The sequence below is a fragment of the Eumetopias jubatus genome, unplaced genomic scaffold (assembly GCF_037043125.1).
Source record: "Eumetopias jubatus isolate StellerSeaLion01/CBP00866 unplaced genomic scaffold, mEumJub1_p1.0 scaffold_7, whole genome shotgun sequence".
In the NCBI taxonomy this organism is placed as follows: Eukaryota; Metazoa; Chordata; class Mammalia; order Carnivora; family Otariidae; genus Eumetopias; species Eumetopias jubatus.
The window spans coordinates 111,942,074-111,967,708 of NW_028274813.1; the positions used below are offsets into that span (position 1 = coordinate 111,942,074).

At 45.0% G+C, this 25,635-nt stretch overlaps 1 protein-coding gene and 1 pseudogene across 2 annotated transcripts in view; both read right to left on the bottom strand.

The window, feature by feature from the left end:
* The window catches only part of ADPGK (ADP dependent glucokinase), a 32,020-nt gene extending 22,375 nt beyond the window's left edge, over window positions 1-9,645 (bottom strand). For both annotated transcript variants that reach the window (XM_028100445.2, XM_028100444.2), the window contains exons 1-3: window positions 9,356-9,645; window positions 3,285-3,510; window positions 5-67 (exon numbers count right to left, since the gene is read on the bottom strand). In XM_028100445.2, the coding sequence (XP_027956246.1) occupies window positions 5-67; window positions 3,285-3,510; window positions 9,356-9,582 (516 nt within the window). In that variant the 5' untranslated portion in view covers window positions 9,583-9,645. The remainder of the gene's footprint in view (window positions 1-4; window positions 68-3,284; window positions 3,511-9,355) is intronic.
* A 1,352-nt stretch (window positions 9,646-10,997) lies between these two features.
* On the bottom strand, window positions 10,998-11,074 carry LOC148163961 (U4 spliceosomal RNA; annotated as a pseudogene).
* Window positions 11,075-25,635: the final 14,561 nt, after the last annotated feature.

Here is a 25,635-nt window from a genome sequence, read left to right on the forward strand (position 1 = left end):
CTACCTTTAAATCCGAGTTGGTTGCAAATTTCTGTCCAATTAAAGCTGCATTTCCTCCTACATAGTGCTGTAAGATAGTTCAAAGTTATTAGACAGTATTTTAGCAAACCATGTTACCCAAGCTTAGTAATTTTTTAATTTATTGAATTTATAGTCTTTTTTTTTTCCAAAAAATTTTGAGGCTGCTTTACAATGACACACAGATGAGGTTTTAACAAAATCATTAACCACGTAGGTTAAGAGACAATGATTTTTAAACAAAGGTGAAAAAAACCAAATATGCTAACCATGAAAATTAGTATAACTGCCTTAACTGTAGTTCAAATCTGGCCTTGAGCTTTCAGGAAGCCAAAAGAGATAAAGGAAACGTGAAAAATGTGGACAGATCCTATCTTCTGTGCCACAGCCCTACTAAAACGAGTGTATGCTTGTGTTGCTCTCCTCCTAAAAATTATTCAATAGATACTACAATGAACTAAACTCCAACCTGTAAGTGAGGCACACAGGCCTTTCCTTATCTGCTCCCCACCCCCCTGCCCTCTACCCTCCTCTCCTGCGCCTCCCTCCCACGCCATGCCTGCAGCTCTCTGAGCCTGTCTTCCCGTCTTTGTGCTTTGAGCACATGCTGTTCCTCTCTTCCAGATGCCAGGCCCTTCCCATGCCCTGGGAAATCCCCGCTTCCTTCTCAAGAGTCAGCTGCACGCACCTCTTCTGCTATGCCTGCTGTCCCCCTTTCCCCACTGCCATCTCAGCCTCCACAGCTGCCCTCCCAGACAGGATTACAGATTCCTCGCTACCCCTATACTCGAGCCTCCGCTAAAGCCCTTGTCCACTTGGGCTACTGTCATCTGGGTACATGACCAGCTCCCTCAGGGCTGTCTTCTTATAGTAAGTGCTCAGTGGATGTTTGTTGCTAAATTTTTGAGAAAGATGTGTTAGAAAATACAAAGGCTTTCCTGGGAGCAAGTCTAAGTATAATGGGTCCTAATGTAGAACGATGTCTCCTGAACACTGCCTCTTTCAGCTGCAGACCCGGTGCTGGAGAGGCAGACGATTCAAGGCTGGCATTCCATGTTGCTGAGTAAGGATGGATCCATGTGTTTTGGACACCTGACAAGTAGCAGATAAGGCTGATGCTCCATTATGAAAACTGAGAAGCCTAATCAATACTCTTGCCCAGATGGAATGCCACCATCTCACCTTCCAGTCCTTGGCTGTATGCAGAGGTACAGACTAAACAATTCAATTCTAGATTCTAGACATTGCTTTCATCCTAAGCTTTGTGATGACCAATCTCCAGATTCAGGTAAATAGTAACCACTTCCCATAGGTAAATTTAAAGCTTTCTGTATATAGGCTAAAATTTGGTCTTTTCACATGTTAGCATGAATTTTTATTTGACTATTATGGCCAGAAGAATTTACTAAAAATCTTGGGGAAAAATATTAAGATTCCATGAAGTGGATTTTGATTTTTCATGAAAGTTATTGACTACTGTTTTATCAATCTGCTTACAGTTTAAGGGAGTTTGAAAAGATACCAGATGAAGTGTCGCCCTCATGGAAGGTAAGGAGAGCATTTTAGGTCTCATAATTTTAAGAAATAACTTGGACAATCAAAAAGGTAGGTGAAGTCTTTATAGAAAAAACTTTTTTTTTTTTTGCATTATGAAACAAAAAGCAGGATCAAGGCAGAAGAGAACAGAAATTGAATTAGTGGTTCAAATACTATGATCATAAAGACTTTTAGCAGCAGACTTATGTTAGAACTATCGAGATTCTTTCATAAGAGATCAGAATCTCACTAGTGAGCTCAGCTATAAAAACGACTGCAGCTGACATTTTAACAGCTTGCTGTCTGCTTTACAAACTCAGCTGGGTAATGCCTGTGCCCACTTCTAATGTTCAAATGGGAAGCTTCAAAAGCAAAAAGAACTTTACCTTGAAAGTTCTCAAAATAAAAGTGGTCATAAAGAATGGCCTGTGAAAAGTACCAATTAAAAATGGCATTAAGAGCTTCCCTAGCAAGAACCACATCCAGACTGGGGGTGACTAGCCAAGGGAAGATTTTAGGTGAGTAGGAAGAACTGGGTGGTGGAGAGACACTGCAATAAACAATCAAAATTCAGTCTCAAGAGGCGGGACGGCACGTGTAGCAGCAGGTATGCTGGGGTGATGGGGTGATGGGGTGATGGCCTGGGGTCTCCAGGCCCAGCACTGCCTCTTACGCCATGTGAACCTCAAGGAAGTATCTGGACCATGTGGGCCTCAAGGCCTTGTTTATGATCACCGTGTGAGCTTGGGGACCCCTAGGTCTGACAGGTTCTACCCTGTAGGCCGGGGGTCCTCAAAACAAGGTCCTCAGAACAAGAGCATCAATGTAACCAGGAAACTTCCCAGAAGGGAAGTAAATTCTCCAGTCCCCATCCTACAACTACTGAATCAGAAACTTTGGGAGCAGGGCCCAGGAATCTGTTACAATAGCTGGCCCCTGACAAATGACTCTGTGTTTCAGGTCTGAGAACCACTGATCTAGACCAGTGCTTCTCAACCAACGTGATTTTGCTTCTCTCCTCTTCCTAGCCCTGGAAACAACTGACCATATCTGGAGACATTTTTTAACTGTCACAACTAGGGAAGGAGGGGAGTGCTACTGTCTGATCCAGTGGGTAGATGCGAGAGATGCTGCTGAACATCTCCCCCTGTGCAGGACAGCCCCTACAACAAAGAATTATCCAACTCAAAGCATCCGTAATGTTGAGGTAAGGAACCTGGTTCTGGACCACCAGAGCAGAGGGGAGGATCCAGGACTCCCTTGCCCAAAGGGAGCAAAAGCTAAATCTAGTGCTCTGTGTGTTTGGCCTTATTCTGCTCAGGAAGGACTCAGCCACATTACAATTATTCCATGTTATCAGCCACAAGCAATATCCAAACAAGAGTAGGCATCTTTCCCTCCTTCAACTTGGGTAATATGAAAAAAGAGCAATTTGATGGATGAACTAGAACCAAAATTTTAGTAACTATGCTTCATAAATGTTGGCTGAATTGAACTGACTAGAAACAGCGGAGTTAATGGAAGTTTAGATACACAGTTTGACAGAGAGGGAAAACACTGCAGAACTGGATTCCCAACAATCACCCTCCAGAGAGACTGGAGGAAAAGTTGCTTGGTTGTTTTTAGGAACCTTACAAAAAGCTATCTTTCCCACCTTATTATCAGTTTAATATCTGATATGTCCTCTATCCCACCTTATCTTAAATTTACTGCTGGTGAACCAAACAGACCTGGGCTCCCGGGAGCTCTGATGCAATCTGGGCAATGTCATGAAAAGCTTCCTTATCGCTGAAGAAGCGCTCAGCTGCGGCTCCCTTCCCCATGAAGTGAACGAAAGCTTCTTCCAGATCATTCCTTGAATGCAGAATGGTGTGATCTTTCCCATTCCCAGGACTCCGGCCAAGTGCCTGCAAGAGCTTCACCCCTGAGAGCACTACATCCACACAGGCATTGACTCTGGAAGGAAGGAGGAAAGAGTGTGAAAGAAAAAGGAGAAGCACCAGGGCAGCTACTTTGCATTAACCACAGAGAAATGTTTCCAGGAACTGTATCCAAACAGAAAAACCGAGGAAGCAGATCTGAAATCTGAACTGGGAAATAAATAGCATATGGCGGAAGGAAGATTCCTTTATTTGGACATAAGTCTTAGGATGAGAACATAGGACTCTTTCCAACAGGTTGGCAAACTTTTTTTTTTCTTAAAGATTTATTTGTGAGAGAGAGAGAGAAAATGAGAGAGACAGAGAGAGACACGCTGAGCAAGGAGCCCGATATGGGGCCTGATCCCAGGACTCTGGGATCATGACCTGAGCTGAAGGCAGATACTTAACCAACTGAGCTGCCAGGCATCCCCAGCATGGCAAGCTTTTACGCTAGTTATAAAGAGAAAACAGGTGCTCAGCATTTCAGAACAAAGCTATCATGATAACACAAATACAGCATTTCTGAGAAAATGTTGGCAAAGCCACACCGTATGGATTCCTCCTGGCTTTGTGACTTGGGCAAGTCACTTTAATTTCCGGGTCTCAATTTCCTCATTTATAAAAGGGTGTAATATGGGTGTTTGACTCATAGAGCTGTTTTGAAGATTAAGTTAATATATACTTAGGAACACTGCTTGGTGCAAAGTAAGCAAAATATAAGTTTTGTTCAAAAGCCAAATATCAGATACCTTCCCTCCAAAGACACATTAGGATGGTGGTAAGATACACTAAATACCTAATGTCTAAATAACTCCTGGCTGAAACTCTTCAAGAGTTAAGTGGTGCCTTAAAGACTGAGGACCATCTGCAGTCTGGTAACAATTCATCACTTGGCAGGTGTTCACTGGACCAATCCATGAGACCTTTTTAAAGGGCTTGTAAGAAGCCAATGTTGCACCACCTGGTTGGCTCTACAGAATCAAATTATAAAGCACTGTGGTTGTCTGGCACCGCCTCTCTACGGTGTGCACAGAAAAGTTCTGGTTTATATTTTTAATGTTATTTTGCTAAAAGCCATCCCTTAAAAGAGAAGGGTCAAATAATCTGGGTACCTAGAGGTGGACTTCCTGCCCCCCACCCCACAGTCACCTTTATTCCTGCCTCTGCCTACTGGGGATGTCATTCTTGCCAGTGGGGCTAGATGACCACACAGGCAGCTAAAAGCCTCTGAGAAGGTCAAGGCTCACAGCAGACCAATAAACAGCTCCTGGTGATAAGGATGGCTAGGCTTCCAGGGTAATTCTGAGCAGATTTGAAAGCAGAAAGTATACCCATCAATAAAGAAGGCCCAAAGATTGGATTCTAGTGTAGAATACAGCTACAATGTTTCCCTTCTAGTCTCTTAAAAAAAAAAATCTCCTCATCTGGAAATTAACACATGAATTCATTAATGGTGGTAAATTCTAAAAGGAATGAAATTGGGCAAGAGAGAGGAATTTTATTTTTCACTAGATGGATTTCTGATTTTTATAAGCATGTATTACTTTTATAATTAAAAAACAATATAATTTTTAACAGGTTCGTATGGAGGCTAGACATCATTGACATCACTCAAGCAAGGTTTACAAGGGCAAGGAAGAGACACATCTCTCCTAGTGACACAAACTGTACCCACATCATAAGAATTCTTTAATTTTTCCCCTATGGATCCCATGCTTTTAAAAAAGATTTTTGCCCACCAAACAGCATTTAAATATTCAAATTTTCTTATTGTTTTAAAAGAAAGATATTAAATACTGCTAGAGTATGTGTGCATACTCTAAAGGCATAATCTAGGAGTTACTATGCTTTTCTGTGCATAAAACACAATGACATTCATGTGGCAGGTGCTTAATGATGTTTAAAGTACATTCCTTTCACAGCCCTACTGATCATAAACCAAACATACCTTTTAAACTGGTCTTTAAATTCCACCTCATACAGGGTGTTCCTTAGTTCTTTACTTCTACTGGATGTAATATTAGATGTCTAAAGGGTAGACTCTTAATAGGAATACTCTCCCTGGCTCTCAGATTCAAGTAGGTTCCCGAGTTTCAGACAGTGCAAGTTTGGACAGTGAGAGACACTATTTCCACCCAACAGCCCTATCTAGAAAATGTTTCCCAATGGATCTGGGTCCTGAGTCTGGACAGCAAAAGTTCGGACACTGAGGGATGCCCACATCTGAAAACAGTAGCTTGCACAAACACATCGTCTTCATCTCCAGTGATATGCTAAGACCCTGAACAGGGTCTGGTTCTTTAAAGATGAGAATGGAGGAAATTTGCAAAAGTTACGAAACAAAACAAAACCCCAAAACCCCCCATAACCAAAAGGAACAACGTTCAACATGTTTTGCAACACAAGACAAAACCCAACAGAACTAATTTTGAGTTAAAAATATGTACCTACCATAGGAATATTTTCCACCCCCCCCACTTCATCATGTCATGAATACCAAGGGAAAAAATTTTACAAAGGAAAAAATTTTATTCAGTAGTTTTTAATAAAAAGATCACTAAACATCTACATGCCAGATACTGAACTAAGTACCTCTCCATGTGCTTTCTAGTTATACTTTAACCAGAGCAAGAATCTTCCTCTGCTCTTACCTCAATTCAATAGCATCCAGGAATGTAAACAAGCACATTACCTATGGTGCTTTATTCTCAGAGGAATTAAAGGGAGGGAGGGAGAGAGCAAAAGAACCAGAAGACAAAATTATGCTCATTTGACGTTAGGCAGAATTTCACAGTAGAGTAATAAATGTCTAACAGAGGGGCGCCTGGGTGGCTCAGTCATTAAGCATCTGCCTTTGGCTCAGGTCATGATTCCAGGGTCCTCTGCTCAGCGGGAAGCCTGCTTCTCCCTTTCCCACTCCCCCTGCTTGTGTTCCTTCTCTTGCTGTCTCTGTCAAATAAATAAAATCTTAAAAAAAAATGTATAAAAGATTATGAGTTTGGAGAAAACGAAGACACAGGTGATATAACTGGAAAATAAAGCAATGCTGAATGTCCAAACAACAGGAAGGGCTGGAAGGGTAGCGGAGCCTGGGCTTCCAGGCCTACTGCCAAGGCTCTTGGGGGGTGGGGGAAGGGGCACAGTTCCCCTTCTAGATTGCAAGCTCTTTAAAAGCAAGGATGGTGGTTCTCATCACCTCCCTTCTGCTTCATTATCTGTAAAATGTTTCCTTAGCTTCTTCCTAGCTTTTTAACACTATACCTGAGATATTGCAATAGGTAATTATAATCACCGTAAGATGCAGAACTGCAGAGAAGAGAAATCCAAAGGGGCAGGGGCAGTGGTCCCTGGGCTGAACTCTGGATGGCGCTCTGGACAGAGAAAGAAGCCTGGTATTTATGAAGCACTGAATATAAGGCAGGCATTTTCAGACAGGCCACACCAATTTGCAAAACGCGGTAAGATAGGGAAGTAGTCACACTGCTTTCAGCTGAGAAAAGTTGAAGCTGGGGGTTGACTACCATTCCAAAGGCCACAACTGGAAAAGCCTAAATTCAAACCCAGATTTCTCTGATACTAAAGCTCTCACAGGGAGCATGCACAAGCAAAGAGGTGAATGGAGGGATTCACTTTTTGTCTGGGTACAATAAGAATGTTGATCTAGTTAGAATGGAGAGTTAAACAGAGGAGTAGAGTAAGGTAGGTTTCAAAGGTCAGGGTGAAGCCAGGTATTGGGGAATGAACACTAGGTTCATCATTCACCCAATGAGTCTTTGGCGCCAGAATCCAATTTTGAAGCAGGGGCGGTGTTAGAAAGAAATGGTAGTGGGCTCCTATCCTTTATTTCTCTGGTTCCTTTCCAGCAGCCTCTTACACACTGGTGTCTCCCAGAACCCCACCCTTTCCATTTACCTTCTTTTCTTGTTCTCCTCTGGTGTGATCCCATACACTCTCTGACCTCGACCTAACTATTGGCATCTTCAAAGCCTGTAAGCCTGCTCCTCAATATGCTCCTAAACTTCAGCCTATCAGCTGATAGCTCAGCTTCTAACAACCTTAAGTAGGTAGATACAAATATTGTCATCCAGTTTTTATAGAAGCTTAGAAGTATTGATTGGCCCAAGATTACACAGCTGTGAAGTACCAGAGGCACAAGGTAAGCCTGTTCCTGTCTCTGTGTTCATGCCACATTGTTGCTGTAAGGGAGATTAAGAAAAAGGAAAAAGATTGTGTTGGAGGATAGCAGGTTAGATTTCAGAGGCGCGCAGCGTACCTGCTTGTGGGATTTCAAATGAAGCTGGTATTCTGTCATGCCAGCTGGAACACTACTAATGAATATATCTGTTTTCAACAAATGAGGCCAGGACCTTGCCTCACCCATTTCTGCATCCTCAGAACCTAGCACAGACTTGACACATACCCTGTAGTTGCTGATATTTGCTGAATCTGCATAAAGCCAGGGAGGACACTTAAAAAACTGATAGGGAGGGGCGCCTGGGTGGCTCAGTCCGTTAAGCATCTGACTCTTGATTTCAGCTGAGGTCATGATCTCAGGGTCATGAGACTGAGCCCCATGTTGGGCTCTGCACTCAGTGTGGACTCTGCTTGAGATTCTCTCTCTGCCTCCCCGCCCCCAACTCGCGCCCCCCCAACTTGTGCCTGTGCACTCTCAAAATAATAAAATCTTAAAAAAAAAAAAAAGAACCGGAACTGATAAGGAAGTGGGTGAAAGGGCTTGAACTTGAAAGAAGAGGCAAAAGGAGATATATCTCAAGAAACAATATGCTGATTTAAAAAAAAGTACTATGAGGTGCCTGGCCGGCTCCGTACATGAAGCATTTGACTCTTGACCTCAGGGTCAAATCTGAGGCCCACATTGGATGTAGAGATTACTTAAAATAAATATTAAAAAAAATACTAACATTTGCCTGCTCTTTACAGAAGACGCCATTCAAGATTACACAATTATTTTGTTTAATCTTCAGGATAACTTTGCTCTACCTTACTCTTGCCCCAGTACTCACAAAAACTAGCAGAGTACTTTGTAGAAGGTCTGCTTTTGTATGGTGCTTCTGAGCTGATGGCAAGATAAGTTGAACTGAGACAGGGTTTAAAGTTAGTGTGCAGGGAACAATGAGGAATACAAAGAAAGGAGGCACTGTGAGTGGGAGAAGTGTAAATATGCAATGTCACTTAAGTCAGGGGAAGAAAAGAGTTTCAAGGAGAAGGGCAAGTTTAGCTGGTGAAAGAACTGCAGGGAGTTGACAACGAAGACTAAAAAAAGACAGCTGAATTGGAAAATCAACAAGTCACGAGTGAGCTTTGAGAGTAGTTTCAGTATAGTGGTGGTCTCCCAGACTATGGTATTAAGGAAGGGGAAACAAGAGAGATAAAGTCGGTAGCTAAAGCACTGAGGTCACTCCTCAGTGACCATGCCACTCACTCAAGAAGTTCAGAAGAGGGAGAATGCTGTCAAATTGGTTGCCGCAAAAACGCAGTCGCCAAAAGAGCTGAAACAGGAATGAAGGAGACTGGCACATGAGGGTGTTAGGCTGCGCGGGATCTGCAAGAGATTATTAGGCTGGTCCTACCGAGATGAGAGAAGGGCGCAGAGACCAGGCAAGAGGAAAAAGCAGTATGCTGAGCCCTTGCAGCAGTGACGAAGAGGGCTGGTCCCAGACATCCGACGCTTCTCGCCAAGGAGGCAGCGTGGACACGGGCGCCTAGGTGCCTCCCGGGGGACGTCTGGGAACCCGTTTCCGCGCGGTTCTACCTCCTAGCTCCCCAGCAGCCCGAACTCCGCCAAGGCGGCGCTCGGAGGCCCGGAGCACCCGCACCCCCTGGAGAGACCCAGAGACGCAGGCCCCGCAGGCACTCACCCCACGGCCACGCGGCGCCAACGCCGGGCCGGCCGTACGATGAGCGCGTCCCAGGCGGCCGCCAGGCGGCCCTCAGGGGAGCCGGGTTCCGGAGGCGCGGGAGCCAGCTGTAGCGAGCTCCACAGCGAGCGCAGCGCCGAGCCGGGCAGCTGCGGCTCCAGCAGGAGGACACAGCCCACCGCCAGCGCCAGGAAGCCGGCGTATGCAGAGCCGCGCCACAGCGCCATGGGGACGGAGGCGCCGCGGCCGCCAGCCCGCTCCTTTCCCGGCCCGCGCCTCTTCCGTCTCGGCATGCGCCAACGTCGACACGCGCCACGTCACGCCGGCGCGCCACGGCCCCCCAAGGGGCGGGCTGGGGGCGGGGCTCTGCGCCGCTCCCCGGGTTCCCGTGAGGGAGCCCGGGGGGCGCGGTTGCACCGCCCTGGGGGAGGTGGGACAAAGGCCAGAACGCGGAACCGGGCCTGGGCGCCCTCCGGGACTCCAGCCGGACCCCACCAGAGGTGCGAGGGTACGTTTGCTTAACCCGTACGACGGAACGGACGGATTATGAAGAAGCAGGCCAGCCTCACGCGAATCTTTGAGCCGTCAATGTCCGCATTTGGGCAGCGCCTCCAGTTGCTCGGAGGGGCACCAGTCACACTCCCCCTCTTTTAATTCGTCCCTCCGCGAGTGTGTCCATCCTCCACCGCTGGCTTAAGTCTTCCTCTTTCTCCCCGGGGGAGTTAGCTCAGACGGCAGCCACGCCGCAGCGAGCCCCTAGGGCACGCGAGGCGGGAGGATTCCGCTCCCCTGGAGGGTAGCCGAGGCCTTCGGCCGCTCGAGGCCTGTGCCAAGACCGGAGACCCAGCAGTGAGCCCTCTCGCGGGACGACCGGAATCAGGCCTTAAAATAACCCTCTTGGGGGCGCTGTTCCCTTTAACAGTATCAGAAAAACGCACAAATGAACAGTCTTGTGTTACAGTTTATGGACTTGGGTTAAGAAACACTGGTTTCTCCTCTTTTCCGTTGGTGATAGGGCTTCAGCCTGGGCAGGCTCCGTCTTCCTCGTTGTGACCCTTCTGTGTATGAGCGTACCTTAAGAGCAGTAGAGGTAGGCTTGTTACCAGCTCCGTCTCAGCAGCCACTGTATACCGCCTATTCTTCCTTGGCCTATTCCTTTTTTTTTTTTTTTTTTTCCTAGTTCTGCTGGCTCCCTACCTTGGCTTTGTGTCCGATTTTCCACTGCCCCTGACCTTTGGACTTGGCAATGAAACTTTATTTCCCTAGCTTTGATCTTCGGCAGTAGGGTTGATTCCCCGCCCAGCCCCACATCACACACTTCCCCATCCTGGCCATCTACCTTCCCCTAGCTCACCCCACCCAGGTTACCTGATTATAGCCGCCTTTTCAAAGGAGAGGTTGACACAGGAAGAGATTTGGGCTGCCATGTAAAAGAAAGAAGCCAAGGAGCCAATGAGATTTGTGTGGAGCCATCAAACTGTCTTCTCTGGAGTTGCCTTTCCCTTCTCTCTCCTCAAGTAGACATGTCAAATCAGTTCCTAGAGAAACTGCTCTCTCTCATGGCCCCCAGTGGGCAGGTTTCCCCGCCATCCCAGAGAGACTAAACAGCGCCTAACTCAAAAGCAGGGAATCCACTGATGCCAAAGAACACTTCTCAATTAACAATAATTGTGCCTTGGATAAACCTCATCAGCTACAATACTGCCACCGCACAAAGCTTAGAGAATACTTCTATCGAGAATTTGGACCAAGAGTCAGGAGTCTGTTGCTAGTTTTTGTTTTTGTTTTTTCCTGGACCCACAAGATCACATAGGCTTGAAGATCAGATAGAGTTAGTTAAATATATTTCCAAGGTGAAGTTTTGGAGGAGCTCAGGAAGCTGAACTATGGGAGGTCTATGGAGCAGACAGGCCTAGAGAAACGGGAATGCTCCACACCAGAGCGATGTGGAGAGAAAGCTACCTGGGACCTTCCCTTCTGGCTCCCGAGATAGCTGCTGAACTGCCAAAACACTTTCTTTGAACCTAATTCTTCTTCTGCTTTCTAGGCTTGCCAGAACAACCCCCCCCCCGCCCCCTGCCACTCCCTCAGTTTTATTAAGATATAATTGACATATCAATTGACACATCAGTTATAACACTGTATAAGTTTATGGTGTCCAACATAATGATTTGATACATGTATATATTGCACAATGATTACCAGTTAGTTCACATCACTACCTCACAGTGACAAAATTTTTTCTTGTGATAAGAATATTTAAAATCTACTCTCTTAGAAACTTTAAAATATATGATACTAGAACTTTTGATTTAGCCACAGAGACAAAACAGCAGCCACTGGAACAAAATGGAAGTTTATTTCTCATGTGAAAGTCCAAATGGGGTGCTGGTACTGCTGCAGCAAACATGGCTCCATCTGCTCATTATCAAGGTTGCTCTGGGGTGCTTGCTGGTTGGTGGCTCAGTGTAGCTTTGTATTGTGGGTGGTGGCAGGGCTGGACAAAGGGCCCAGAGTCTGGACCTCAATTCCTCCTGAGAACAGCAGGAGCTGTAGGAAGATATCAGCTGCACTTGTGGGTAGGAGGACAGCAGGAGCTGTAGGAAGATATCAGCTGCACTTGTGGGTCGTGGCAGAATCTGATGTGACTTCTGGTCACATACACAATCCTACGGGTCTTAATTCCTTCTCACTCCTCATCAGGGGCTCAGGGGCAAGCAGTCAGCTTTTTGGGTACTGCAGTCCCTCTTGAAATAATTCCTTAATGAAAAATAGTCATTTCAGATTCTGATCATTATCTTTTTAGATGTGGAATGCGTTGCAAGCTTACTGTTTTTCTAGAAGTCAGATTTCTGGGGGCAATTATACAAAAGAGCCCGGAGTGGGCAGCTGTGGCTCTATTCCCTAGGCTGAACAAGAGAAAAGATCTGGGCAGGCCTCAAGACACCCCTTCCCCCACTCAAATTGCTTCCAGACATGGCCTTTGCTCTTGGTTCTCTCTCCTAGGACCTTGAAATGAGAGAAAAAAGCAATTTGGTTCCAGAAAATTCAGAGACAAATGGAGGCTACAGTTGTCCTACCCAAGACCCTGACCTGGAAGGCCAGGAAGCAGATCCCATATTTATATAAGGAATTAGCAGAATCCTGTCAGTTCCCAAATTAGCCTGAGGCTTTGGCTTTGACATAAACATAAGTCAACACCACTCCTGTGATCTGAAGGGTTTTGAGGAGCAAGTTTGTTCCGACATTGGAACAGAAACTAAAATGGTACCAAATAGTCCTTATGTAAGCCGGGCTAACCCACTTTTCCATAGTTCTAGGCCTCTGGGGTTTCATCCAAGCTGCTCTCCGAAGTCCACACTGTGTCAAGGCCTTTGCTGATGCCAGGGACACAGCCCACCAAGGCCACACCCAAAGGCCGAGTCAGGGCACAGCTTTGAAGGTTATAAAAAACTAAGGAGGGGTGCCTGGGTGGCTCAGTCGTTTAAGCCTCCAACTGTGCAACTCTTGGTTTCTGCTCAGGTCATGATCTCAGGATCCTGAGACTGAACACCCCTCCCCTCCCCCTGCCCCACCAGGTGACAAAAGAGAAGGAATAAAGGATTCCAGCATCTGAACAGAGAAAGTTTTATGTCTGCAGCCACAGCCCTGGGGAATCAGACACCCTCCTCCCTCACCTGCCATCAGGAGGGCACTAGAAGATCTAGGAGGATTGCTGAACACAGATTGGGGCAGAGAACTTCTTAGTTTGTGAGGATGTAACAGTGTGGTGGCTATGGATTTCCACTTTGGGATTAACTGCTTTGGACTAGGAGAAAGTGCTGAGTGTGGGAAAGTGGGAGGGGCAGAACTGTCTGGGGCTTCTTATGTGGCAGGCGCCTATGAGCTTCATAGGGCAAATGAGTAGGGGGCAGGGTGAAGCATGGCCCTGTCCCACAGTGCTTTCTTGGATGTCCCACACTCCTGGGACAAAGTTCTCACACTGGCCGCTGTAGGCCTTTCACACTCAGGGGCCTCTGGGTTCGTACTCCTCTGCAGGCTGTGTAAGCCAGCTCTGCAGCATGTTACAGCCATCCAATTTGGGTTCTGTCATAGTTACAGTGTACGTTTGGAAGGCAATGGAAAGTTTGCCTTCTAACTGTATTTCCTTCTTGAGTCAAGAACCCTAACAATTCTAGAACCACTTAGCCCCAGAGTTGTTTTCCAAAAACAAATAAAGGAAAAAATAAAAGGAAACAATAAACGTTCAACTGGTATGGTGTGGCTAGGCTGCTCTAGAGTGGCGAGGGGCCCAGGCTTGTTCCATCTTTTGCTCTGCCGTCCGTAGGGTGACAGCATAGAGGAGAGGGCATGCCATGATAAAATCGGGGTTCTGGAAGAAAGGAGAGCTGGCGAACAGTCATTGCAAGGCAATCAACATCTTCTACTCTAACGGAAAGAATGTGGGATTTGATGCCTGGTTTTAAATCCCCACTTCTGCCACCAAGCATCTGTGTATCTCAGGCAAGTCATTTAACCTTTCTGTCCCTCCGTTTCCTTACCTGCAAAATAATTCCTACTGTACCAAAGGGTTGTGAGTAGACATATCTTAAAAGAGCCTAGCACAGTGTCTACACCATGTTGATACATGACAAAAACACTCCCAGCCATGGCCACGGTTGGTTCCTAGGAACTCTCTTTAATTTTCTTCTCAGCCCTCCTGGTCTGGCATTTTCTCACCATAAAGAGGACAAGCATCTTTACATAGATCACTGTGCAGTGACCTTTTCTATTTTCAACTGTTTTCTATATAATATTCCTCTGAATAAAAATACTAGAATTTATTTGCTCAGTGTATAGTAAGTAGAACGTTTGGAATTTTCCCAGGTTTTTACTATTATGTATACTATTGCTCTTTTTTTTTTTTAAGATTTTATTTATTTATTCATGAGAGACAGAGCGAGAGAGAAAGAGAGAGAGAGAGAGGCAGAGGGAGAAGCAGGCTCCCAAGGAGCAGGGAGCCCGATGCGGGACTCGATACCAGGACCCTGGGATCATGACCTGAGCTGAAGGCAGATGCTTAACCATCTGAGCCACCCAGGCGCCCTGTATACTATTGCTCTTTACTATGCTGATGCATATGTATATAAGTTTCTTCAGGGTGTAAACCAAGAGTGAAATTCCTGGGTCATATGAAACACCTGTCCTCAACTTTACTAGATAATGTCAGACATCCTTCCAGAGTGGTATGCCAGCTCACCCATATGAGAATTCCTGTTGCTCAACATACACACCAAAAGGTTCTTAAAGCTTTGCCATTCTGGGGGCACCTGGGTGGCTCAATCAGTTAAGCATCTGACTCTTGATTTTGACTCAGGTCATGATCTCAGGGTTGTGGAGCCTGCTTAAGATTCTCTCTCTCCCTCTGCCCCTCCCCCCTTAAAAAAAGCTTTGCCATTCTGTAGGATGTGTAGGGGTGTCTTATTATGGTCATGACAAAGTTTTTGTTAGTTGCAAATACCTTCTACCCCCTGTCACTTGTCTTTTTATTCTCCTTATAATATCTTTAGTGAATAAAGTTCATAATTTTATTTTTTAAAAGATTTTATTTATTTATTTGACAGAGAGCAAGCATGAGCAGGGGGAGGGGCAGAGGGAGAAGCAGACTCCCCACTGAGCAGGGAGCCTGATGCGGGGCTCAATCCCAGGACCCTGGGATCATGACCTGAGCTGAAGGCAGACGCTTAACCGACTGAGTGACCCAGGCACCTCTAAAATTCATAATTTTAATGCTATTAATAGTTTGTTCCTTTTTCTTGATGCCTTTTCCTTTATCAGCAGTACTTTTCGTTACTTGTTTTTTTAATTTATTTTTTATTTTTTATTTATTTATTTGACAGAGATTGAGAGCACAAGTAGGCAGAGCAGCAGGCGGAGGGAGAAGCAGACTTCCCGTGGAGCAGGGAGCCCAATGTGGGGCTCGATCCCAGGACCCTGGGATCATGACCTGAGTCAAAGGCAGACGCTAACTGACTGAGCCACCCATGCGCCCTTGTTACTTGTTTTTTTAAAAAAACTCTTTTCCTACCCAGGGTCATGAAGATATTCTCCTGTATTCCCTCCTCAGGGCTGTATGATTTTGCATTTCATGGTTAGGGGTTTAATCCACCTTGGAACTGATTTTTGTGTATTATGGGAGAGGTACCCAATTGACCCAGTGTATTTTACTGGCTATATACCAATGACCTGCATTCCCACCTCTGTCCTATATCTAGTGTTCATATATGTGTGGATCTGTTTCTGGGCCTTTATTCTGTTTCATTGGTCTATGTATCCTCATACCAGCACCTTACTATCTTGGTATCTGATAATGTAGGTTCTTACACCCTATTTTTCAAGAGCATCTCGGCTATCCTTGACCCTTTTTCACTCCCATATACATTTTCAAATTGACATATCAAAAACAAACAAACCAGTTAGGATTTTGATCAGTTTCAGTTTGAGAAGGATTGCCATCTTTACAATTGTAAGTTGTCCAAGCTAAGACTATGGTAGATCTCTTCATTTATTTAGATCTACCTAAATGTCTCGCAATAACATATTCAGCTTTAGTGTAGAGTCTTTGCATATCTTTAGCATTGTTTATTTTTAGGCATATAATGTTTCTTAATCCCATTATAGAAGTAAAATTGACATATAGTAACTGCACAATATTTAGAGTGTATGATTTGATAAGTTTACCATATGGATACATCTTGAAACCATCACTACAATCAAGATAATAAACATACCCATCACCCCCAAAAGACTCCTCATGTCTCTTTGTAATCCTTCCTTCCCGAACATCCCCCCTCCCAACTCTGTACCCAGACAATCAGTAATTGGCTCTCTGTCACTATAGATCAGTTTACACTTCCCAGAATTTTATATAAATGAAATCATACAGTATGTCCTTTTTTTGATCTGGTTTCTTTCACTCAGCATAGCTGTTTTGATATTCACTTAGGCTGTAGTGTGTATCAATAGTTGCTTTAAAAAAATTTTATTTTGAAATAGTTATATATTCACAGGAAGTTGCAAAAATAGTGCAGACTTTCCCTGTACACTTTACCCAGCTTCTTTTCCCCATGATCTTTGCATGCCTGGCTGCTTTCCATCACTAATATCTCAGTCTGCTCAGAGAGAGCTTCCCTGACCAAACAATATAATCTCATCAGCCTGTGGGTCTCTACCCCCCTCCCTCTGTTATTTTCTGTCTAGAACTTATTAACAGTGGGTTTTTCTCATTTGTTTATTAATTTATTTGTTTATTGTGATCTCATCCTATTAGAATATGAATTCAGTGAAAACAGAGAACTTGTCTGTCCTCGTCAGTGACTAGAATGTGCCCGGCATCAGTAAATAACTGTTGAATAATAAAATAATACATCTTCCAGCAAGTGCATAATATGGTTATTGTTCTATTTCACAGATGAGAAACTGGGTTGGGAAAGATAAAGTGACTTGCCCCAAACCACAGAGTTTGTGGTAGTGGTGGAGGGGATATTGGGCGCTGAGATTTGAATCTCTGATTTATGAACACACTGAACTCTCCTTAAAAAAATTCTGAGACAGGGCGCCTGGGTGGCTCAGTTGGTTAAGCAACTGCCTTCGGCTCAGGTCATGATCCCGGAGTCCTGGGATCGAGTCCCACATCAGGCTCCTGGCTCAGCGGGGAGCCTGCTTCTCCCTCTGACCTTCTCCCCTCTCATACTGTTTCTCTCTCTCTCTCTCTCAAATAAATAAATAAAATCTTAAAAAAAAAAATTCTGGGACAGGAAGCAGGGCAGAATGAAGCTGGTTGCATCTATGTCCTTCGGTGGCAGTAGCCCTTCTTTATGCCATAGACTCAGACCATAGTGCCCCGGCCAGGAACAGCTAACATCCCAAGTGGTCAGCCCTTGGGGTCATTGGCCTCAGCAGCAGCAGCAGGGCCTGCAAGCCCCACTGTGGAGTCCCCTACCTCCCAGAAAGAGCAGGCAATTAATTTTCCCCATCCTCATTCATGCTTATGGGTTGTTGTTGTTTTTTTTTTAAATGAATTTGACATTTATTTCCAAATCTTTTTTTAAAGAGACATTACAGTTCAATACCATTTATTGCAAACAGATTTCTTTAAACAAGTCAGTCCTGATGTTGAAACTATAATGCATTTTTTTTTTAGTTTTTGGCACTATTTACTGTTTAGAACAATAGAGAGCAACTTTTTAAATAAAAAGTGGATAGTACTTCATTGGAAAAATATAATAAGAAATAGATTTTACTCTTATACCCCAATCTCCATATTTGTAGTTAAGGTTATATTAAAAAGTTAATTTCCAAAAAGATAACAAGCTTACAAAATCATGATGAAAGTTAACTGGATTTTCTTGAGAAATAAAATTAAAACCAGACAGCACTGCTTACTTTTCAGCAAATTCTGCTTTGCCAAGTTTTGAAAGGAAAAAGCCTAACATAGTTTTCAGTGTTGTCTCCTTGCCTGGGAGAATCTGGAGGACTTGCTGCTTTCTGACAGCCTACTTTGTCATCGCTGCTCCCAGTCACAACTGAATCTATCAACATGATGGCTTCACAGGCTCGCCATGAACAGCCCAGAGCTCAAACCCCGATTGGAGTAGATAAATCCCCTGCTTCTTTGATGGAGCTGTGGATTTCAGACGTTCCTCTGTGTGCTCCAGTCAATATGCATGAAGCTAGTACAAGAAAGGAACCACATCACTTAGCTTGAGAACTTTCTGGAACAAAAATCGGACACATCAGTCAGTTACTTTATCCGTTACAATTTGAGTGAGTACCCAGTAGCAATTTTTCTTCCAGAACTTCTGATCTGTGGCCAAATGTATGATCCATCAGTTGGATCATATTGCAAACTGTGTTATAATCAACACTTTGGAAAATGTACATCATTGTCATAGTCTTCAGAAGCAACTCTTGGTGACCATGATTCCTGTGGGGTCAGAGAAAAGAAATGTCCCAATAAATCCCCTTTCCTACTCAAGTCTTGATTCAACTTTTTAGACTGCTTTCTCCTTCCTGGGGTGGGTAAGTGAACCCTGGCCTTTTCTGCTTAAAAAACAGACCATAAAAACAAGACATGTTCAGTGTATATATCTTTTAGAAAATACAGAAAGATAGAAGTACTTTAAAAAGCACTCTTGATCCCACTGATCAATGTTAATTTTTTGATGTACATCTTTGCAGACTTTTTTTTTAAAGATTTTATTTATTTATTTGAGAGAGAGAGTATAAGCAGAGTACAAGCAGGGGGAATAGCGGGGAAGGGGGGTGCTGGATCCCAGGACCCTGAGATCATGACCTGAGCCAAAGGCAGAGGCTTAACCGACTGAGCCACCCAGGCGCCCCTGCAGAATTCTTTTTTTAAATGTGTACATGTAGACACACATCTTCACAGAAATGTTATTTTATTATTATATATGTTGTATGGTAACTTAAAAAACAATATAGTGAACATTTGGATATATCACCAAAAATTTTTATCCAACATGATTTTTCATGGCTGCTTAGATTACTATTTATCAAACCTGCAGGTAGAGAGACTGTTGACAAATTTTGGCTGTTACAATGAGGGATGAACAACATTCTCATCGCAGAATCTTTGCCGTTTCTTAACTGTCTCCTTAGGATAGAGTCACACAAGTGGAGTGGCTACATCCAAGGGCACGCCCGATACAGTTGTCAGGTTTCCCTCTAGTAACCCCATGCAACACGCACTCCTGTCCACACCGCAGCCCGCTTAGGAAGGATGCTCCAGACGACTGCTCTGGCTCCGAGGAACCCGGGAGAGAGGGCGCCTAGGGTGCACAGCAAGCCAGTGAGTCTGTGGCCCCACCTAGGCCCTCTAGGGCAAAGAAAGGGGTCCCCCGGCGAAGAGAGAGGAGCACGGGTGAGGGTGGGGGCCATTGGAGGGAGGCACCACCTCTTTTCCCTGCGCGGCACAGGATCTGTCTTTGACCCTTGGTTTCCTCATATGCGGAATGGGGATGGATTCCCTTGGTGATGGAGATGCGTGGATACGGCGCCTTCGGGGGTGCACAAAACAGAGCCCCGCCTGCGGGAGCGCCCCGGCGCCGGTAGGGGACCGAGGACCGGAGAGCCAGGCCTGCGCGGGGAGAGCTGCTCGGAGCCCGCAGGGGGCGCCGCGAGCCCACCGCCCGAGCCGCAGCGGCGGGGGGCGGAGCCGCCGAGCCACCGGAGAAGGGATGGAGGGAGGGTTGGGGGAGGGGGTTGGAGCCGCGCTGCCAGGGGTCCGCGGGCCGGGACCCTAGTGGGGTCTTCGTCTCGGGAGCTTTCTTTTACCGCGCAGCAAAAACGCCAGCAGCTTTACAGGTCCGCGTTTGCAGGCCTTGGCTTTTTCCCCTCCCCGCTCAGTCCAGCGGCTGCCGGGCAGATCCTGGGCTCAAGTCAGCTCCAGGGTTTTCAAATATCCGCGGGGAGGCCGCTGCCTCCAGGGAGCCTTACCGTACTCCCCCAGTGCTCAGGGGGCGTAGCGCCCCGGCTGGCTCCTGGTTCCGAGAGTGTGCGGCCCACTTCCCGCGTTGGGCTTTCTCTGAGGATGGGGGCTTTGCCTCCCCACCGGGACTCGAGCCCTGTATCGCCGCACCCGAAAGCCCCTCTGCCTCTGGCCCCTCGTTAGAAGTGAGGGGGCTCCTCTTCTTCCCCCACGGCGCAATCAAGGGTCCGCAGCAAGGAGCCATGCTGCATCCCAACCCTTTAGCCGCTTTGCTGAGGAGCGCCTGTGTCCCATTTGGGATGTGTGTGTGGGGGGGCGGGGAAGGGGTTCTTTCTGCATTTGTGTGGGGGTTCGTGCCGCGTGTCGGCAGGGTGTTTGTGCCTGTGTGACTGGGCGTGTATTTGTGAGAAAGCATCTTCTAAATTAACTAGATGTCTATATAGAGTAAGTGTTCAAGTCGAAATGGAAAGGATTCTAATCCTTGTTACTTGATGATGTAGGTAAAATAGCCAAGAAATCTCAGGGCTGGGGATTCGTACTATATTCGCAACCATAGTCACCTAACCTTGGGCAAATCGCTTCCTCAACTGGTCTCCATTGCCACTTTGTTAAAAGATAATCGTCTAAAGGGAAAATCTCTCATAAAAATAGAAAATGAATATGTGTCAGATTTTAACGCTTTAATGAAGGAATAATATGCTAAAAATCAGTTCAAAGAACAATATAAAGACCAGATACACATACCCGTCAATCAAGAATAATGAAATGAATTTAACTGATACAAACTTGGCTTCTTCCACGGTGGGGGGGGGGGGATCAATTGCACCTCCAGCGGGCAAAATTTATTTGCACTGCTATGGACACAAATCATTTGTACTATTTTCAGTTTTCTACAAGCCCAGACTCAAAGACAATGAAAGGTGGAGACTACTGTGAATTGATAGCCTGGAAGGGCACACTAGCCCAGTATTCCAAGGGCACTTCTCTCCCCATTTCAAAAGCCTCTCACACTTTTTCCTGGCAATTTGTACAATAGGGTTGGGTTACATAAAAATTTTTCCAAAGTTTTTAGTAGCGGAACTCTTTTTTTTAGAAAAAGAGTGAAATCTTGCAGGAAATCCTAATATATATATATATTTTAAATCTCAGAGTTAAAATAATGTATTATACAATTAATACATGCTCATCGTAAAATGTCAAGTGGTACAGAAGGTTACTAAATAAAAAATCAGGGGCACCTGGGTGGCTCAGTCGCTTGAGGCTCCCACTCTTGATTTCAGCTCAGGTCATGATCTCAGGGTGGTGGGATCAAGCCCTGCCTCTGGCTCTGTGCTGGGCGTGGCACCTGCTTGGGATTCTCCCTCTGCCCCTCCCCCTTCTCTCTCTCTAAAAAAAAATGAGTCTTCCTTCTCTCCTCCCTTCTCCTTCTCCCCTTTCAGTTCCAGAGCTACCTACCATAATAGATTTTAGTATACTTCAGGAGACACCCTCCACACATATACAAACATATGGTTTTAAAAACGCAAATGGGATAAAAACAATTTGTTCTTCTGTACTTTACTTTTTTTTCAATTAAAAATATGCTGTGGACATATTTCCAGGTCAATATATAGAGGTCCACCTTATTTTAAATTTAGGCTAAGTAGTATTCCAGGGTATGGATCCCCTCAACTTATTTGGCTAGTTCTCTGTTAATGGATATTTTTTAGTTTCCATTTTATGGTATTATAAACAAATGCTGCAGTGAACTCCCGTAATCAGTATTCTGGGGTGGTGATACATCTATATTTATCTATCAATAAAATTTTAGGAGTGGGATCACTGGGTTTAAGGGCAGGTGCACTTAAACATTTTGACATATATTGCCAAGTTACCTTCCCCAGAAGTTGTAATCATTTCTTTTTTTTCCCCCTGCCAAATGGCCTATCTTTACATCCCCACCAACAGTGGGTATCATCAAACTTTTAAATTTAAAAAAATTTTACATCTGATAGAGGGAAATGGCATCTCATAGTTTAATAGTGTACTTTTCTACAATTGTCTCTAGCAGTTAAAAATCTTCCCGTTGGTGAGGGGCACCTGGGTGGCGAAGTCGGTTAAGCTTCTGACTCTTGATTTCTGCTCGGGTCATGATCTCAGGGGTCGTGAGACTGAGCCCCAACATCCTGCTCTGTGCTCAGTGGGCAGGCGGGAGTCTGCTCAAGGATTCTGCCTCTCCCTCTGTCCTGCCCCCTCCCCTTGTGCTTGAGCGCGCGCTCTCTCTCTCTCTCAAATAAAATAAATAAATCTTAAAAAAAAATCTTCCCCTTGGTGAGAAATTGCTTCATCGTTAATGTGACTTCCCTCTGCAGAATAACTCACGTGGCATCATTTGGCATAATTTGAAAAACGCTTGAGCTGGACTGATTCCCTAGGACCTCATTCCAGGAGGCAGAGTCTCTGGAAGTGGGTGGTTGGCCCTGCTCTGTGGCAGTGTGGAGCTTGTGTGTCCCTTGCGTGTGTCTGTGTGCATGATACGTGTTTGAGTGCCAGTGTGTTCGTGCCAAGGAGTGTTCACCTCTCCTTGGCTGTGGGGGGCAGAGACCTCACAAGAGCACAGGCTACCAGGGGATCAAGTAGGCCACAGAGATCTCTCCCAGTTGGGAAAGAAGAGCAGCTGGACCTTCCATGACCTAGTACCATGAATGAGAAAGGGACTCAAGACAGTGGCAACCTAGTGCTCTCGGTCTCTCGTGCCCTACTCTGCTTCTGCTGGGGTGCTACTCCCTTCACAGAACCATAAACTTGCCTGTAGGCCCAGAGCAGCCAACCCCGTCTCACTCTGCAAGCCTTTCTGCGGAAGAGGCCATTGCTGCCCGGAACAGTGACTCAGTTTCTCAAAAAATCAACCACTCAGGGTGACTGGGGGAGAGAAAACAGCCACCAGCAGGGTCTGTTGGCAGGGGCTGAAGTCATGGTTATAAATCTGCTTGGTAACATGCTCCATTGTTTGGGAAGTGGCTGGAAACTTCATTCACTGTCCATTGGCAGGGCCAGCAGTGTGTCTGGAAGAAAGAGCAGAAACTCAGGAGGGAGACAGACATGGGTTCCAAACTGAGCTCTGCCACTCTCTAGCTGTGTGGTCGAGTGCCAGTCACTTGATTTCTCTGAGCTTCATGCCCTCATCTATAAATCGAGGTTAATGGTTCCCACCTTGTGAACTCAGTGTGAGGATGAAATGAAATAATATATGTAATAATAGATTTTAGTAAGTTCAAGTCAACACTCCCCTAAGAGTGACATTTTGATACTCACATCCTTCGGAATGAGGATCTCAAAGAACATCCCCAAACGTCAGAATCAGAGAGGGTCCTTCTTCCTTTGCTGTGCCCATTCAATAGCAGCCTGATGTCTGGACCCTTGTGAGAATGGCAAGATCTGGCTCTGCCTACCCTCCTGTGCCACTCACTGCTGTACACTTTTTTTTTTTAAAGATTGTATTTTTAAGTAATCTCTACACCCAACATGGGGCTTGAACTTACAACCTCAAGATCGAGAGTCATATGCTCTACCGACTGAGCCAGCCAGGCACCCTCACTTTTAATTTTAGCCACATCATGCCGCGTCATGCCTTGTGCTTTTGTTCATGCAGCTCCGTCAGCCTGGAGTGCTTTCCCCACTCCAGTCCACCTGGCAGATGACGACTCACCCTCTAGACTCACGACACGTCAGGGCCAAAGATATATTATTGTATCTCCCATATCTGGCTACTTGTCTGGAATAGAGAGAGTCAGAGTGGACTCCTGCCTTATCATATGCAAAAATAAAATTCCAGATGGATTAAGGGCTTAAAATATAAAAAGTAAAATACTGAAAATCTGGCAAGACAAATCAGGATGCAGTACTAGCACATACCTTCCAGAATGGCTGGTGAAAAAGTCAGATGCGATGAAGTATTGGGTGGTTATAGAGCAAGGAGATGTCTCTTGCGTTACTGACGAGGGTGTAATTGGTACAACCACTTTGGAAAACTGGCAGTCTCTATAAAAGCTGAGTATACACATACCCTGCGACCCCAAACTTAAGCTCTTGGGTAAATATACAACAGAAAAGCAGACATAAATTCACCAAAAACATGTACAAGAATGTTCATAGCAGCACTATTTGTAGTAGCTCCAAATTGGAAGCAACACCCAAATGCCCATCAATAATAAAACAAATTTAAAAAATAGTCAAGCAAGTAAAAAAAGTAGTAAAACAAAATAAAATGTGGTACACATATAAAGAAATACTGCTCGGCAACGAGAAAGAATGAACTACATGAATGAATCTCGCAAACAACATGAATTAAAGAAGCTAGACACACGAGAGTACATATGGATGATTCATTTGAATAAAGTTTAAACACTAGCCTATGACATTAGAAGTCAGGGTAGAGGTTAATTTTTAGGGGGGGTTGTGACTGGAAGGAGCACGAAGGAACTTCTAGGGTGCTGGAGATGTTATGTTTCTTGATCTGGGCCCCGGCTACATGAGTGCATTCACCTTGTGAAAAATCATGGATCCATAAAAATATATGTACTATTTCATAAGTATGTTGTACTTGACAAAAATTTTGGCAAGGAGGCTTCATATAAACTAGGGGTTAGAAGACCTTCTCAACCAAGGTTGGAAATCTAGGAGATTAAAAAGTCAGATGTTTTTGCATATATATATATGTATATATATATATGTTTAAAGCATTTTTATGGCAAAAGATACTGCAAGCAATGTCAAAAGACAAGCAGTAGATTTGGAAAGCAATATTTGTAATGAAAATGATAAACAAAGGTTAGAAGCTGTAATATGCAAAGAGCTATCAATTGATAAGATAAACAACCCAACAGAGAAATAGACAAAATGATACAAACAGACAATTCAGAGAGCAAAAATATCCAACTGTATAGAAAGATGTTCAAATTCATTAGAATTCAGTGGAATGTAAATTAAAGTAATAAAAAGATACTAGTTTGCACCCTCCAGGCTGGCAGAATTAAAAAGAGTTTCTGCATCTATTTTATGTGGGGGGGAGGGGGGAAGTGTGCTCTTAATCATTGCTGGTGGAGGTGTAAATTATTACAGCCATTTTGGAAATCAATCTGGAAAAATCCATTAAAATTAAAAATACATATGCCCTTTGACCTAGCAATCCCACTCCCGGGAATCTATTCCAGAGAAATAAAGGCATCCACCTAAAGGCCCGTATACCAGGGTGTTTACGCCACACTGATCGTAGAGGGGCACACATGATGTGTGTGTGTGCAGACACACTCATACACGCAGAGCCTGGAAACAAAGCAAATGCCTCTCAGCAGGGAAGTGGTGTAAATGATGGTGCTCTCCCTTAGGGCTCACAGTCCAGAGGCCCCGGGTAAACTGCAATCTTTTCAGTCCACAGGAGGTCTCCACCTGGAGCACTGGATAGGTGGGCAGTTGTGAATGATTAGAAGCCCCATGACTCCCGCCAGTAGCCAGCAGCATTGATTCCAAAGCAGGATTTGGAGGAAGGATCATTTGGGATAGAGCCATTCCTACAGCTCCTCTTGGTGGGGCCTCCAGGATCAAAGAAGGGACCCCAACAAGGGAGGGCCATGGGGGTGGCTGTTACAGATATTCAAGGCCTGTCACACCTACAGTGGCTTTTTTAAGCCAAAGCCAGGCAAAAATTCCTACTAATTGAAGGGGATCAATTGCAAATAATTATTTCTCAAAACCATGTCTCCCTTCTGATGTTTGTGATCAAGTCACATCTCCATCCACCTGCAGCTCTCTG